The sequence below is a fragment of the Leuresthes tenuis genome, unplaced genomic scaffold (assembly GCF_036924035.1).
Source record: "Leuresthes tenuis unplaced genomic scaffold, fLeuTen1.0.hap1 SCAF_19, whole genome shotgun sequence".
NCBI lineage: Eukaryota > Metazoa > Chordata > Actinopteri > Atheriniformes > Atherinopsidae > Leuresthes > Leuresthes tenuis.
This window is the reverse complement of record NW_027325373.1, coordinates 15,682,924-15,700,718: the sequence shown is the minus strand read 5'-3', so window position 1 is coordinate 15,700,718 and position 17,795 is coordinate 15,682,924. Positions and strand designations below refer to the sequence as shown.

Sequence of the window (17,795 nt, the reverse complement as noted above, 5' to 3'; positions counted from 1 at the left end):
GAGCATCACTCTTTTTTTTAGGTTGATTTTACTTTATATCTTTCTCACCGTTTTAGCAGAATTGGTTGCATTTTGCAAATGTTATTGTGTCATTGTCAATGATCCCTGATACAGTTGCAGGGCTTACACATTTATCCATTCCTTTTACAAGTATTCCTGTCCTTGGCGCTCTCAGCCTGCTACCAAGTTTGTTTTGTTTTTGCATCTTTGTGGCTTTACTGCAGAGCACGAGTGTGGAATTTGCAGCTACTCAATGTAAGTTCAGGTTATTTTCCCAATAAATCAAAATCTTATCAAAACGAATTGACACAAACAGGGGAAGACGGTGCTTCCTCTGTTATCTGTGACACAGTTTTATCACAGCTAATTTCACATCTTTCTTTCACATCATTTCAGGTTACTCTCAGCAGAAATCAAATTTGAAAATGTATTGCAGCTCATAAATACTAATAGTGACAAAAGCCATTACATAGCAAAGATCGTCAGTCAAAAATGAACAAAGACCGGGGTAATAATGACAGCTACTGGCGATCCAGAGATTTAAAATGAGTGATTACAGAGATAGTCTGAGGGCACAGAAAGTTCGATTTTAATACAAAGATGGACATGAACTGAGGTTACCATGACCTTTTAAAAGCATGTAGAAATGGATCAAAATCATTTATTTCTTATGTCATTTTTCTTCCCAGCAGTATTTAACATTAATAAAGTAATACTTTCTGACCCAGAGAACAAACACACCTGGATTAACTAAATTAATTTGAATGATTCCTTGTTAAAGCACATTTAAAAGTGTTTGCTTCCAAACGTCAGAGAACTAACTGTAGCGATAGTGTGTGCTACAGTTCTGATGGTGCTTACTGGATCTATACAAAAAGTAAAAAATAAAAAAAATCACAAACAGCCTCTTCTCAGCACAACCTATTGTTGCAATGATCCCAAACTCAGCTTCCATTCATAGCATCTCCTACCTCTGGAGGGTTTTTCTGTGGACAATGATAAGCAACAGAGCTGTGACTGAAAGCACAGCACAGCTGGATCTAGTGAACATGAGAAATAAAAGAGGAGAAAATTAGAGGCACCGTAGGAAGAGCCGGAAAAAAAACTAAAAAACGGTCTGTTTACTTCCTCTTTTGGTGCTGATTGGAGATCTTTCAGGCTGCGCACAGACATCTTTTCTGACATGTCTTGACCCTGAGCTGGGTAATCTAGCACCCATCAGGACAGTGATTTAAAGAGTAGTTTGCTTCCAAAGACTCTTTCAAACCAAGAGGCACTGAAGACAGCAGCGTAGCTGTTGAAATAAGCAGCTTTGATAAACTGACAAACCCAAAATGCAGCCATGTACCCTGAAAGAGTTCAGAGCACGGCCCTTAGCCCCAGATTTGACACGTCTTCGTGTCTCCTGTTTTTGAGTTTGAATTCTGACGTCAACAAAACAACTTTTCTTTCCTAGCTTTCCTTTGTAATTAGATTCTTAAATTCATTAAAGTTAATTTATCCTTGCCAAAAACATCATTTAAAGCTTTGCCTTCACAGCCTTACTCTCTATGACCCCTGCTGCTAACATCTTGTCTATCTCCGCTGAAGTAAAGCCGTACTCCTGCAGGACCTCGGCTGTGTGTTCCCCGACTGCGAGGTCGGAAGTGAGGCAAGGCTCGGCAGGAGTCCGAGACAGAACCGGGGCTGGCCGGGGCCACTCTTCCCCGCTGGAGTCCTTCATGAAAGAGCCTCTTTCCTGGCTATGAGGGTGTGAGCTCACCTGGTCAAAAGACAACACAGGTGTCACACAGGCATCAGTGCCCTCAAAAATCCTCGACCACTCCGCCTGAGTTTTTGATGCGAAACGCTCTGTGAAGATCCTTCTCAGCTCTGGCCAGTCATTGAAGCTCATCTGGGAAGGCAACTCTTCAGCGTCCAACTCTAAGCCTGTGGAGAAAAAAAAAAAGAAAAAAAAACACAAAAAAATGATGAAAACAAAAAAGAAACAATGTTAACAGTGAAATGATGTAAAACCCAGAAATATAAACATCAGTGAATATCTAAAGAGCTGTTCTTATCTCTTGTTTTTTTGTGAATTTGTGATATTCTATCATATAATGCAGAGTGAGGTGCTTTGTTTTCTTATTGAGATTCTCATGGAAGTTCAGATTTTTGGATCATTTCAAATTAATCTGAAATTTTCTTGAAGCGAAACGAGTGCCGTCACAGTTACGATGGTGCAATATGAGGTACTTGGTACTCTGTCTGTTTTCTATCTGAAAGCTGGGGATCATTTTGTGTATATATATTTTTGAGCCAAGACGTATTTTGGATATATCTACAGATATCACCTCATATTTCATTACTGCGCTCAGTACAAACAATCAGGACCTTGGAAGTCTGCTTAACATAGAGAAGAAGGTCTAAATCTGCTTTTGAAACAAACCCTTAAGCAGCTGTGTGTAGAACTGCGGTTCCAGAGCACCCACAGCCATGAACCTTCCATCCATAGTCCTGTAGGTATCGTAGAAAGGCGCTCCGCTGTCCAACATGTTCTCTCCTCTAGCACGGTCCCACATGCCAATACTACGAGATTTCCACACAAATGAGCCTGTGTAGGCTGCTCCCTCCACCTAAGCGTAGTTAAACAGGAGGAGAGAGGTAGAACATAAGTCAGGGACAGTCTCTATTTCAGTGGACACATAGACTTAACTTGTGTAAATAATGGGAAACTATTAAGCAAAAAACAATGGCATCTATTTGTTATTTGTTAAAACTGCAAACAACCTTGCAAAGCTCGTGCAATGATAATAATGAGGACATGATTATGGAGGTAGGACTCGTTCAGCAAATTCTGTAAAAAGACAAAACGGATGGCATTTGCTTTATAAACAGCCGGCTGCCTATTCAAAGTGTTTACTGCAGCTGCTCCATGAATATGAATACCATGATCAAATAGTAACTGTGAGGAATCTGATAAACTTCCTCTGCTCGCATATAATCAGTCAGCTTTAAAAACCTCTGCAGCAGCAAGGATTTTTGTCACTAAAATTGGAGTTGGTTAAGCAACCTCTGATGAAACGCAAAAGTTCTGATAAGAACCTGAACATGAAAAAAAAAGAAAAGGGAAGAAGCACAATGTTCGGCGTGCACACTATTCCAAAGGCTTCTTTTCTTTTCAATAAGCAAACAAAACAAGGTAATATGAACAAAAATCAGTTACTGCTCTGTTGTTGTGAAGAATTGCCTGTATTAAAAAAAGAAGAAGTGTTACAAAAACCCATCCCAATCCATTTCAAGAGAGCTGAAAAGTTGGAAAAAAAAAAACATTTACATACTTCTGAATACAATGCATTTTCTGTCGAACTGCGGCTTTGTTGAAAGACGAATCACAGACAAGAAGGAGGATGTTCTGTCACTGGCCAACGCGTCAACAATTATTCTGCACCGAAACTCAAGACTCATGCATGAAATATTGGGCCTGTGCAAAAGCTGGGATAACACTTTGAACGGGCCTTCTTCTTCTTCTTTTGATGGTTTTCGGTCATGAAAAATGCAGCTCTGAATAACAAAGACATAAGCGGCTGCATACATGTGTGCGGGCTTTCCAAAAAGAGAATTAATTCTCTTTGCATTAATGACTTCTCCATGCCGCCTCGTGCAAGCGCCTAACAGCTGACCACCCATTGAAACACAGTCGATTATCAAGGTTGCAACCGGCATAAAAGCATCATTTCAAACTAATGACCAAACGATGAATGATGATTCTCACTGCCCCCCTTTTTATTCTGAGTGCAAGCTAAACCCAGTTGCATACCGCTGGCTACATTACAGTCACTTTAATTCACTGTCTATATTTTCAGTCCCCACTTTGACAGATCTGTGAGCAAAAGACGAGTGTTGTAGATGGGGTAGTCTTGTCAGTGTCCACACATGAAAACATTTAAACCGTATGATTGACTATTGTCGCCACATGCCTGCAGCAAAAAAAAAAAAATGCTGCAAGCCCCAACACTCTAACATGGTGACATTTTTAAGTCATTTCATTGACATAACGCCATTGCAGCTTCTTATTTCAGTCACTATTTGCCAAATATGAAGTCAAACATTTTTTTTTTTTTTTTTAGCCGTAAGAGAGGGAAATGCCAATCTCATTAAATGCTAAATCTACCCTACCTTCGGTAGTGAACTATGCAGTGGTTTTACATCAATATGGAGCGAGCATTGCGGGGGGGTCGGACAGCTAAGTGAAAAGAAAAATAGCTGCAGAATGAGCCAATCAATTCGTTACGTTATTATTGTTAGAAATATTGTTTACAGCTCAGGTCAGAGCTCGATAACGTGACCTTTAAGTCACATCTTGCATCTCTTTTTTGTAGTAGCAATAGTGCTACATTTTACAACTGGGCACAACGGTGTGATTTTAAAGACTCTTATCTTTAAAATCTGATGAAACAGCCAGAGAGAAGAAGAACTGTCGTGTGTGGGTTAGCGTCTTGTGTAAATGAGTGCTGGGTTGGGTCAAAACTGTGCAGATTGCCGTGTACCTGAAGAAAAGAGCTATACTCCTAAAAGAAAACATTTGAATAGCTAAAGCTTAGTTTTCCCTCTCTAACAGCCTGATGTCGACAGGGTGCACTGATTGAAATGTAGTGCGTCTGCCAACTGCATTTTCAAAACAGGAATCAACTGATCAATCAACGTCGGCACCTTTAATCACGCTGGAAAGCGCTGCCATTCCATACCCATGAATATGGGTCACATCTATCGTTTGCACACAAAGGGTTCAGTTGACTGACTGTACCGGTCATTTGCGACACTGATTTGTCAACCAGCTAGCCAAACAAGCTGGCAAGCAACTCCACAGAACGACATCTATAACTGCTCAATTATTTGGTTATGACCTAACAACTGAAGCAATATCATCAGAATCAGAATCAGAAATGTCTCAGTTCACAGGATGTCATCGTGATAGAAATTACAATTACAGGCCGATTACAGTTTTACTTCAACGAAATCAGTTTAAGGCATTCGTGTAAAAAAAAAAATGCTATGCTCATCTTACCCTGCAGATTTTTCCCACCCTCATAAAGCCCAACTTCATTCTGAGACATTTAGAATTTAGCGTGGTCATTTCTATAAATTGTGGAAAAGTAGATTTATGTAGAGGTTCTACATTGTTCATATTGGGAGTGCAGCTGGAAAAAGTAAGTCTGGAGCTATGCATATCAACTGCGTCTCAACTCCCCACGGGTGTATTTTTTCATTAGGAAAAAGTCATATCTACAGCCCTTAACACCCCCTGTGTCAAAATGCATCTCCACATGTTCTGTTTCGACTCTCTCTTCAGATCCCTTTTTATTATGTTGACCATCGCACTGAAGTCTCATCCTTCTCTTTGGGGGAGGCTTTTAGGCCGAAAAAAAGCTGGAAACTACTGCAAATTAAATACTCGCACCACCAGACTGGCAGCCACAACACAGAACTGAACAGCTTTGATAAAAACACTCACAGAGGGAGAGCGAGAGCACACACTGGTAAGAACGGCATACCAATATATATCCCTGCATAACAAATAGCCCCTGCTGTATTAAATCTAAGGGTGCTCGGATTGTTATCAATAGTTATCTGCTGATATTAATTGGTGGTCAATAAGTGAGAGTGAATCATACGAACAAGAACTCTCGACTCAAATCAAAACCTCAGCACAACAATTCCATAATAATTCCAGATTATGATCTGTAAAGGGGAAAACAGTCCCGTGTCATTTTCACCAGGTGCGTTTACACGTTTGAGCACAGTGTGCGAAGATGTTGGGTGACCATAACATTACAAGGGCTGATGATCACTCGTTGTCTTGCAATAAATTAGTTCGGCTGAAGCAAGCGACGGGCAGAAATCTCAAATAATATCGGTTCATCTGATGAAGTTCTGCATCACACGTCAGTCCTTTCATTTTCTGTGCTTCTTTTACTCTTATATCACTTCTATTTAAAACCGGGCTAATTAGAGTGCCTGTCAAAGTGCAGCTACCAAAGTGGCTGTGGCAGACGTGAAACACGCTGCTGTCAGAATCTGTCTGGGTACAGAAAATGGAAGGATAGATAAGTAATGTCATGTTTGTCGTCCATCAGAGCCAACAGTGTGCGAAAAAGCCTACGTGCTTTTTTCTATAAATGGCACGGAAGTGTCCTCGTTAGTATAATGGTCAGTATCTCACGCGGAAAATCGGGGTTCGATTCCCCGACGAGGAGAAGATATTTATTTGATGGGGACAGCCGAGAGTGGGTCGTCCAATAACCTAAAGGTTGGCGGTTCGATCCCCAAAAGGAATTGGTTGAACTAACAGCTGAAGGTGGCAGTTCACCTCCTTGTCTTATACCAAGGCACCTTTTAATGGCTGCCCACCGCTCCAGTGTATGGCATCTGTCTCTATGAGTGTGTGACCATGTGTGTGTCAACAGGTGCCAACCTGGATGGGTTAAAAGCAGAGGTGTGTATGCATGACAAATAAACCTGATCTTAATCTCTTAATCAGATGAAGATACAGTCACTGAAAATGTACTTCAACACCAGTTATCAAAGGACATATTTAAGCCAGCCTTTCATTGTAATTGAAACCAAAATAATGACCAAGGATCCTCATCTTGATCTGAACTCAATTTACCAAGCCTCAGCCTGACAGGCCCAGACCTCAAAACCCAAACATTCCCATTGGTGTTCTTTTCTAGACTCTTTGAGCCATTTTCACAGAGGGATGTGTGCATCCCATCAGGGAAAAATGAAATCTTGAGGGAAAAAAATATATATTGATGGAAAAATATGGGCATTTAGTATATATAAGTAGTCAGCTGAGCTTACCATCTGAAGCAATCCCAGATTATATGCTCAGTAAAATCCAGGTGGTTATTTTTTTCCCCTGCCAAGCAGTTTATGTTCTCAGTTTAACTATACTTAAATGTCCTTGGTGATCATCAAATCACTCGAAAAACGTTCAGTCAAGTCCTGTCACATTTATCTGCATAGCGCAGCATGAAATTCTCCAAATTATACACAATATGTACACAAGAATGCATAAAATAAGAAAAACATGACAGGAAGACACCAAATCATAAAACACAATGACCACATAACAATAATGAGCCATAATACAGCATAGGAAAAAAAAAATATGATTAATGTATGCATGAAAGACAGTGATGGGAAATAGACAAAAACAAGATCACTGGATGAAAACACAATGAAACTATATAAAAGATTAACTGAACTTCATTAAAAAAACCACGAGTGAGCCTGAGGCTGAACTACAATCAAAAGAAGACGAAAGGGTCTTTAAAGTTGATCTGATTTCGAAATTAGCATTGCTGTGACAGGATTAATCTGGGATGAGACGCTGTTCCAGAGCCTGGAGGAGAGCCAGTTTAGGGAGTACCGCCAGGCCAGGTCAGTGCATGCTGGGACTGGCAGCGGCCCAAACACCCGTCAAAGGAATGAGTGGCGAGAACTGGACAGCCGAATGGAAAGTAATATGACTGAAATCATCTCGCTGGATCATGCTGGCGATATTGGCCATTTTGAAGAATTGGATGTCAGAGGAAAAATGTTCAACCCTCGTGTGTCAAAGTTGACAGTTCTGAGGTAGACGGTGTGTGCACTGTTATTTTCCGCGGCCAAATGAGGCAGCGCCAGGTGTTTTTGCAACCCATCGATGAAGATCCGCCTCCACTGAAAAGCTATGAATATGTTTGATGCCTTGCCATCTTTCGTGATGTTTTTTTTTCACTATTTTTCTTTGGCGTTACAGATTATCTGGGCAACGCAGTCGACAGTAAAGCCCCAACACTCAGGAGTATGCAGTTCATTCACAGGTTAATAATCAGATGAAGTTTTTTCAGCCTTTGAGTGGATTTACAAGCACAGACACTGGACACGTTTCTGAACTATGCTGCAACAAAGTGAAGCTATTTCTCCAACATTTAAGGTCAGCCTAAGGTGTACAAAACTGAAAGCTTTATGCCTCTGTACCACTTTCTGTTTTGTTATGTTTTACAAACCTAACAGCCATCCCAACTTATGTTGCACCCCAATTCCTTTTCAGCTGGATTTTCATCTGTCCTCTAACCTGAAGCATTTTAGTTTTAGATTTGGCTACTCCTGTCTAAACACATCTCATTTAGTGAGCTACATCTTTATCTACACCCACAACCTCACACCAGGCTGTATTCACGGGAACTCAGAAGTGGGAAGTCGGACATCTTTTGCTTTGCTATAAAGAAGCCTTATACATCAAGCCAAAAAAAAACCAGTGATACAAGACTGAGTCGTCTCTGTTTAGCATGTGTGAATTACAAAGAGGAACTGCAGCAGGTTAACAAGGATGTCTTCCTTTCACCTATAAGGTGCATCTGAAACATGAAAGAGGCTTTTGATAAAGACAGTTAGGGCAGGCCCAGGTGATCCTGTACCTTTCTTTAGTGATGCACCTCTCAAGAAGATGCACTTTTCTCCCCCCTGCTCTCTTGAGCTTTTACTCTCTGTAAATCCACATTTATTTTTGTTGTCATAAATGCTTCTGATAGGTTTGTTGGTGTTTCTGTTCTATCCTTTTAACCTTAACCAGTCAAGGCAGATGGCAGCCTTCCAGTATCTGGTTCTGATGGAAATCTCCTTAAGGTAAAGAGGAGTTTGCCTTTTTTCCAGGTGCAATTTGTGTCCAAATGTATGTTTGCACAGCAGCTCAAAGATCTCTAAAGGTTCCTACACTACATAGGCTGACCCGTCAATTACGACCAGATAATGACACATAACAATTAACATAAATCTGCTCTTACAGGCACAGCTAATGGAAAACAGGGTTGGAGTGGACTGAGTGGTTGAGAGGAGTGCAGTGGTACTGTTTCTCTAATGTAAGACTTCAGAAAATTGTATGAACTGGTCAAAAAAAAAAAAAGAAAAAAAGTCTGTTCTATATTAGGCAGATCATAAGAGCAGTCAGTGCATCTCGACTGAAAACACTTTAATCAGGATAAACAGAAGCAGGAAAACCATACATACAACTTTAAGCAAAGCTGAAAAGAAACAGCGCATCACACACACACACACACACACACACACACACACACAGAGACCATCCGTACAATCTAATCCAACACAGCCGATCAACTGGGCTCCATTAGAGGGGCTTTCTTATATCACGACTCTAAATAAAAAGTTCTGCAACAGTATACCGTAATTCATGCATTTGCATAATGGTAAAACATTTCAACAGCAGCAGAGCTGTTTTTCCAGCCTTAACCCAAATAAAATGATCAGCGAGTTCAACTTTAAGGTCTCAGGAGCAAATCTCTGCATCCATATGAAAATTCTCATCATCCACTCCTTCACACAGAGCTTTAGGTGAGTTAACAGATAGAGCCACTTAGGATAATGCACCAGTCCGTGACAGGGACTACAGGGGGCCTCTGCAGATCCTTCGCACTCCCCTGCGTTTTTCTTTCAGGACTGTAATAAAATGTATTACTGTGGCAGAAATGTTTTCTGCCTTGAGAGCAGTAATGCGTTTAATTATCTGCCGACTGGTTCCAAACCTTAAAAAGGCATCCACTCACTCCCCCCTGAGCAGTAAATCAGAAATAAATGTCAACAGTGAGTGACAGCAAAAGTTTGCACAAAAGTTTGGACAAAAACAAAAAACCCCAGCCAAAACGTCTGCACACGTGAAAGGTTAACGGCGAAGGTGTCAGGACGTTTAAATGCCTGTTTAAATGTTGTGGGTGAAAAATAACTGGAATGTTTTAGGATTTGGATCTTTAAAGTAGTTTAAAATACACACAAAAAAAGGGGAAAATAACCCAAAGAAAAAGGCTTGGGCACTCTGTGTTTACCCCCATTTGATAATGATCACAGTTTGCAAGCAATTTACGCTGCCTGCAAAGAGCCTCTCAGATCTTTGTGAGGGGGGATTTTTGGCTCCGAAAAGCTTCTAGTTCTGTGTCTATCTGGCACGCACTGCTCTTTTGTGACCTTAATATTTGATGATGTTTTGGTCAGGGGACTGTGAAGGCCAGGGCGAAACCTTCCATCTTATGCATCTTGAAATTCGGCAGTCCATCTGGAATTTGTAGGCGGCATTATTATCCAGTTGCAGAGCCCATCATTTTTTCATCAGCTTCAGTTTCTTTTTTTAATTTTTGATTTGCTTTGGTGTTGGCTGGTGTTTGCTTGCGCCAGACATGCTTAACTGGTCATTTGGACACTCATGATGCTGAACTACGCGTCGAAAGGTCTTCTTTGGTCAACGCGTCCACTAAGATCACTAATTTAGTCCTTTACTGTTGATAAAATCATTTGTTATGTGGCTGGTGACTTACTTTATTGTTTTAATGGATAAACCAAGTCTGTATGAGTAATATTAATATTCATTTAGATAATAATAATATATTCATATGATTGATATCAATATTTATATCGATATGCATCCATAATTAATAATATACATAATCCTTCACATTCTTTTTTTCCATTTGATATCAATTTTTAACGTGAAAGGCAGATTCTTAGCAGCGCCAGTGGCTTTTGACTGTTGGAACATGGAGTTTTAATAAAGCTTTGAATTTTGCATCACATATAATTTACTGATTGTGTCTGAATGAGCTCACCTCACCATAAACAGTGAGACAGCTTCCCACTGAACTTATTCATGGTGCAGTTTGCCTATGATGTCTTTATGCAGCTCATTTTCCTTGCCAGTCTTCTGTATTAATGACAGAAGCCAGAAGCTTTGCAATGTGAGCAATGTGTTTGATTTCTAAAGAAAACACCAACCACTCTCTATATTAACCCGCCTAATTTCATTCAGGAAACCGGCCTGAGCCAAACGCTTGCCTGAAGAGTGAAATAATAAAGAAGAAAAATAATAAGCCCGTACAGCATGTTCTTTTCCCTCGTCACAGGGTACGCCATCATTTAGCACATCTCACTGACTCAGCCTCTGAAAACAAACGGATGATGTCTCCTGTGCCCGGAAGCGCTTTCTGAAGTCTGAGAAAATATCGCTGATGGGGCTGCTCGCATATCGACATCCATTTAGATCATCAGCTGACAAACCTCTGAGCTTAATCTCGTCTTGTCAACTGCATCCATCCGTGTGATTGCATAAAGGAAACTGTACGACAGCAGCGTGACGGGCTTTACAAACTCAAGCTCATCTTAAAATTACCTGACAGAAACGTACTCCAGTTGAATACGGAACAACAGTTTCTAACATTTCTATCAGTCACTTTTGAACGAGCAAAGGGGAAACCCTCTGACCGCTGTGCTGCTGAATGTTGTGACCGCCTCTTAAGTCTAATTTAAAGCAAAGAAACTTTTTCAGCATTCACAAGACTACTCATTTGTGAAGGAGTCTACAGAAGAGGAGCTGCTTGAGTCGAATCAGCAGGGGGAAGGTGTTTGTTAGGGGAAAAAATAAAATGAATCTCCACTCTGTGAGCAGCAGTTTGGGGGGCAAAGTGCATTGTACCGACAAAAGCGTTCACATCCATTTATAGCACAGCAAGCCACAACGCCAGAGCGTCCCCCAAAAGTAATGCGATTTCATATTTCTGTGGCTACGATTTGGAAACACAGTCATACAAAGCACCGCTTGCTTTTGGAAAGCTGTGCTTTGAATTCCAACTGTGTAATGTCTCTACAGTCTTCATAGGCCAGCCGCCTCTGCTCTCATTTACTTGTAGACTGCTGCCTTCCAACAACAACAACTCACCAGCCACAGCAGAGATCCTCTCCCTAATGCGGTCGGACAAATACAAGCCCTGCTTTTTGTGTTCGTTTTCGGCTGTTTAGCAGTTGTAAAATCTTGGTTTTCTCGGTCTTTACCAATCCAAATGCTTTTGTAACTATCGATATCTGACACCCAAATGCAAAGTAAAGCTGGGAAGAAGTGAAAAAGTCCCAGATTTTCCCTTTAAAATCACTCAACTCCCAGACACCTCCATCTTTTCTACAATCTTTTGTGTAATATTAGCTGGCTTCCAAGCTGCTATCTGTTTCTTTCAAATCAACTCTTCATCATATAACATTTACATTCTTAAACATTGACACTATAGGTGGGCATTTTAGGTGACTTTTCAGCTCGACTAATCAAGCCAGCTAAAGTCGATTAAACTAACATTAATAACCAAAGCAGTTATTTACTGTCACACGAGCGTTTAGCTACAGCAAAACCAGTTCTCTTTCCTTGTTTTTTTTGGTTTGGTTTTAGTAAGCGAGTCCTTGTCGCGCTCCATTAGTTGTGTGCATCCCTGGAAGACACTCGGTGTAACTTGATGAGTATCAAGAGAGAATAAAGACTACAATGTGTGACTGCATTTTTTTCAAAGTACTGCCCAGATTGAAAAAAATATCTGTAAAAAAGAAAAAAAAAAGTTTCTCAACTTGATTGAAATAAAAGACAGAAGTGTCGCCTAACCCCTAACCTTTAACGAGGTCATTGCAGTTGTTCCGCCTTGAAACCTTTCAGCTACACAACGAGCAGTGGAGGACAAACGCAGCAGGATTCAGAGACCTTGATGCGCTTTTCAAGCAACTCTGCCATGAGCAATCCGACTTATCCCACTATGGCGCAGAGTTTGCCTCAGTGCTCAGAAGCTGTCATCTGACAGTGGACACAGCAGTGCAGAATATATTGTGGTCCGTCAACTGATTCAACTGTTGACAACACAAACACCGGGACGAAAGAGGAAAATTTGCTCCGCCGCCTTTTCTGAGCTCTAAAATGCCTCCAAGGGGCGTGCATTGCTTTGTTGTGTCTGATGAGTCTCCTGCCTGGACTACCTGGTTTGTATTTCGTTACCTGCAGCAACACACCCCCACTAAGGAAGCCCTAATGCAGGGCCTCAGGGATGCTGGCAGCGGGACAGTTTACCAACTCCAGTCAACAAAGCCGTTGGGCTGCAGTTTAGTAACATTATTGAAAAAAAAAATGCTAATAAAATGAAAGAAGTCAACCTTACCATGCTGGCATCAATGATCTGTCCTTTTCCTGACTTTGTCCGTTCCAGCAGCGCCAGGACTATCCCCAGAGCACAGGTCAGACCACCGCCAGCGAAGTCTGCTAAAAGATTCAGCGGAGCGTAGGGCCTCTCTCCGCTGCGACCCAGGCGGGATAAAAGGCCTGCGGTGCCATTAAAAGACAAATACTGCTATTTAGTTTAGAAACTAAACAAAACATCAAACTGGAAAAGTGAACCAGATAGCATGGACGCGCACACAACTCCTTTGAGGGTTTACTCTGACGAATTTATTGCTAATGCCGTTAAGCAAACACTTCACCTTTGGACAGAGACTTTTCTCCTTTTGCCACACTGTTATCTCACAGATATTACAAAGGATCTTCAAGGGGAGGCCTGTCTGGCATCAGAAAGATTGTCAGAAGTTTCTTTTTATCTTTCGCTGCTGCTTGGGGTGCCAATTAAAGAGACAAACACACACACACCGTGGGAGCTGTCTCCACTTTGGTCTGTGGGGGCCCTAACACCATGTTACACTTCCTGAAAAAAAACAAAAAAACATATAGGTTTCACATATAGGTTTTGCTCTGGAATTTCTCAGATGTAACGGATGCCAAACGGTCGCTCTCTGCAACAAAGTATTACCTTGTTTGATCAAAAATGGATCTCACTCGCTGTGTCTGGCCTCCCACTTCGATTTTAGATTAGATTAGATTCAACTTTATTGTCATTCCACATGTACAGAGCAACAAAATGCATCTTACCACAAGTGCAATAGGCAGTGAGTGCATGCAGCATAAATAGTGTGGTATATAGAGGTATGTACAGGTTGTTTTTATAGCATATGGACAGTATTTGCAGATGAAAATCTAGGTACAGGTGAGACCGTAAAATAGACACAGTGACTGAACGATTCAATGTGTGCTGAAGTAAACTACTTTAGGAAAGATTGCAGTCACGTTTTAAAAACGGCACTTATCTCGACTTGCACTGATGTCTTACCCTTTAATGCCGCTTTGGATATGGTGAGGTTCACTTTGTGAAAAACAGACTGGGCAGAGTGCCTGTCATTCTGGAAATGGTACATGCTGTTTCAGTACTCTTAAATCTCTTAAATATCAACCAACACAACTCTGACAATTTGTCACACACTATTACTGGCTGGATTAATAATGGGTTGCAAAAGACATATATATATAATTTTTTTTTTTTAATGGAAAAAAAATGAGTTAGTGCTGAGTGCATATAATAAAGTGGAGTGTACACATGAATTGGACTTTTATGTCCGAAGGCATATCTGTGAGTTACAAGCAATTACTTTCCCTGTTCATCTTTCTGTTTTCCTGCTGTGGACCTTTCTCAGTACTGGAAGAGAAAGTTCTTCTATAAAGATTTGAACTTTCTCAAAGCCACACCGATATGTTGTGTAATGTGCACCCGTTAAAGACGCGTTGGACAATGAAACCATAGAAATGTTTTCCTGATGTCTAGTAAACCCATAAATATGAGCGAGGGAGCACGAAATAATAGAAACACTGCACCTAATTCAACGGCTACAGAGTTGAATGACAGGCACAAGCAATTATTTTCCATTGTTCATCTTTCTGTGGACCTTCTGCAGGTTATATTGAAATCTTATTATTAAGCTTGAACTGTATGGTCCTTTTTTTTTCCCCACAGTTCTCAAGGCCACTAAATTCTTATGTATCGAAGACCTGCTTAAGATGTGCTGAACTGCTATTTGTAACATGAAAGATTTCCAACATAAAGGGACTGTACTTATATAGAGCTTTTCTAGCTTAGTTTACCAGGCAAAGTGCTTTTACACAACAATCCCCACTCACACTCATCGTAGTCTATACAGTGTAACACACTCTGCGATGCCTTTTCTTCCTATCACACTTATTCACATGCCGATGGACATCAGAGGCAATGTGGGGTTCATCGTCTTGCCCAAGGACACTTCACACTTTCCAACCTTCCAATTGGCAGACGACTGCTCTTCCTCCAGAGCTGCTGCCGCCCCAACAAAACTAAATGCAGTTGGAATGCACTAATGTGTTGTTGGGATATTCAGAATTTTTTTTCATTCAAATTCACCATCAAGCTTGAACCACCAAGGAAATTCAGTTCTCCGTTGTCCCCGTTGTTGATATCACAAGCAGAAACAAGGCCTGTCATTTCATTGATGTTACAAATGCACATATTTTATAGCACATCATATGTTTCCTCGTGCATTGAAGTAAACAGGAAGGAGATTTTTATGCAGAGCGACCTTGATTTGTTTGAAACATTTACTAGCAGTATAGCTGATAACTAGAAATTTTTTTCTAGTTATTTGACCGCATTGGGAAGTAGACTTTTACTTCTCTTGTAGAATCCATGTTGTTTTCTCATTCTGACACGAATGCATGAGAGTCAGAGGAGGGACAAAAAGGAACCAGTCTACCTGCCTCTCACAACACCAGTGAATTGCCTCCTAACATCATTATAAATTCTTGATGAAGCTCCTTCAATTTCCAGTGCAAGGTGTACACTTATCTGACGTATCATTACAGTACCTGACATGGCCAGGAAGTTGATATCATGCCCAGCTGCAGTGGCGTAGGACCCACTCTGGCCGTAGCCCGTCAAACGAGCGTAGATCAGGCGAGGATTTTCTGTTAGCAGCTCGCGTGGACCGAGGCCCAGCTTTTCCATCACACCTGAACAGTAAGTAGGTCAGTGATCAGAAAGACTCCAGTCGGGGGCCTGCTTATGTCGCAGGTTTAAGATCCGTTGACAGGAGATTTGATAAAGCACTTTTGAGCCTGGAACCTTTTTGAAGTTTGACATAGCTTATCGTGTAAAAACTCCAACTAAGCTTCAAGCTCATCAAAGGTTAATTCAAGGTTTATACTCAAAAAGTACATCTACATTGTTCTTATCTAATCACAATGAGTTTGTTTTCAATAGCTTATATATTCCAACATTAACACAGTTGTAAGTACTGGAAAGAACTGTGATCACAAACACACTCCAGTGATGTACTCAAATACAGTTCTGAGGTAGCCAATTAGTGCTTTCCACTCGCGACTTGCTTCTAGAGACACTGATTTTGCCCATCCTGTACTAAATTGCACTTTTAAGAGCCCCTTGTAGTGTAGGTCTGACCTTTACGATAAGGCTCCAGCACCACGTCAGACTGAACGCAGAGCCTCCTGAGCAAGGCTATGCCCTCTGTTGTCTTCAGGTTGATGGCCACGGACCTCTTCCCCCGCCCTAGCGTGTCCAAAGACGTGGCTGCCGTGGTGCGGTCCACGCGGATCACCCTGGCTCCAAAGTCTGCGAGGATCATGCCACAAAAGGGTGCAGGAGCCAGACCTGCCAACTCAATAACTCTCACCCCTGCCAGTGCCATGATTAAAGGACTGTAGGGTCAAATGAAAAAGGGAAAGCTCTCAGTATAATGCACAGGTGTAACGTTATTTTAGTAGCAGTGTCAGGTGTTAACACTTTTTAGACTTATTCAAGTTACTGTCAGGTTTACAATTCACCCAATTACATGCGAGAGATCCACCAGGTATTTTAGAAGCATTTCTTAGCTTTTTTAAAACAATCTACAGACGTCAATGTGCCAAATTCAGCTGAATATAGGTTTAAGACGTTTGACATTATTGACAAACATACAGTAAACTACTAAATTAACCCGGTTTATGCTTATTTTTATATGCCTGCCGAATTAGTGATCAGCTATTTGTTGTAAACGACTATCAGCGATCAATTCTATAGCGAAAACCTAAAAATAAAAACCTGATGATTCCCAGTTAATGACTGACTCAATCTAAAAAAAGCTGCATTTAAAAGTAGATCTAAGCCAGAAAAGAGAAGACACCTCGGACTAACCTGCAGTATCAAGGATCTCTGAACTTTAGACTTCACACTGGGACAAAGTACGCTTGTTGATTCGAGGTTTAATGTTGCACACTTCATGAAGAAGGCTCGTAAAGCTTACTACAACACAAATATAGTAAGTCCTGCAAACGTGAGCACAATGCGCGTGTGTTACTACGTCTGAAATAACTTTAATGTTAACATGAGAACAACTGAACCCTCCACAGGCAAATAAAAAAAACAAAAACAAACAGCCACCTTCATGTGTACTTATCAGCGATAAACCATCGAGTGGCTGCAGCACGAACAATACACACCTCTTTACAAATGTAAATGCCCCTAACAGTGGCTTACCTTGGTTACCTTAGCTGAGGGAAAGACAACCTGTGTACAAACCGCCTGAGCTTCTTGTTGGCAGAAATGAGCTGTTCGAAGTGTTGACCGCACACAGCGGCGGGTCACAAGCTAGCTACACGATAACCACCCTCACATTAATATATCTATTCTAGCCTTTAAAACTCTACGGTCAAGTTAACATAGAATCAAGTGAGGTGTAAAATCTTTATTTTTTTGTCAGGAAACAGGAAAAAATACAGCTTTTGTTTTAGTACACAAACGTCATTCAAGCATGAACAGAAGTAACCGACAGCACCCCGGGCTCTAACCTGCTGCGCTGTTTTGCCCTTTCACCGAGTTGAAGTGGGAGACACCAGAGGACGCAGCAGCTCACCCCACGTTTTAAGCGTGGACAGCTCACCGCCGAGTCGGGCGGCTTTCGGTGTACGCCGGTCAACCGAAAAACGGATTCGATTTCCTGGTGACTTTGTCACGTGGTCTTCAAGATTTCTGGGAAATGAAGTTCGCAAACACTAGATAGATAGATAGATAGATAGATAGATAGATAGATAGATAGATAGATAGATAGATAGA

General features: G+C 41.1%; 1 protein-coding gene across 2 annotated transcripts; it reads right to left on the bottom strand.

Moving 5' to 3' along the window:
- Window positions 1–413: 413 nt before the first annotated feature.
- On the bottom strand, window positions 414–17,309 carry amacr (alpha-methylacyl-CoA racemase). 2 transcript variants are annotated; one of them, XM_072371939.1, is made up of 6 exons: window positions 17,220–17,309; window positions 16,146–16,402; window positions 15,554–15,697; window positions 12,996–13,156; window positions 2,429–2,615; window positions 414–1,929 (listed from the first exon to the last, which is right to left on the bottom strand). In XM_072371939.1, the coding sequence occupies exons 2-6, from the start codon at window positions 16,390–16,392 to the stop codon at window positions 1,520–1,522; spliced, it is 1,149 nt and encodes a 382-aa protein (XP_072228040.1). In that variant the 5' UTR covers window positions 16,393–16,402; window positions 17,220–17,309; the 3' UTR covers window positions 414–1,519. The 2 variants fall into 2 exon arrangements, with proteins under 2 accessions (XP_072228040.1, XP_072228041.1); XM_072371940.1 differs by having other exon boundaries at window positions 17,229–17,252.
- Between the last annotated feature and the right edge of the window lie 486 nt (window positions 17,310–17,795).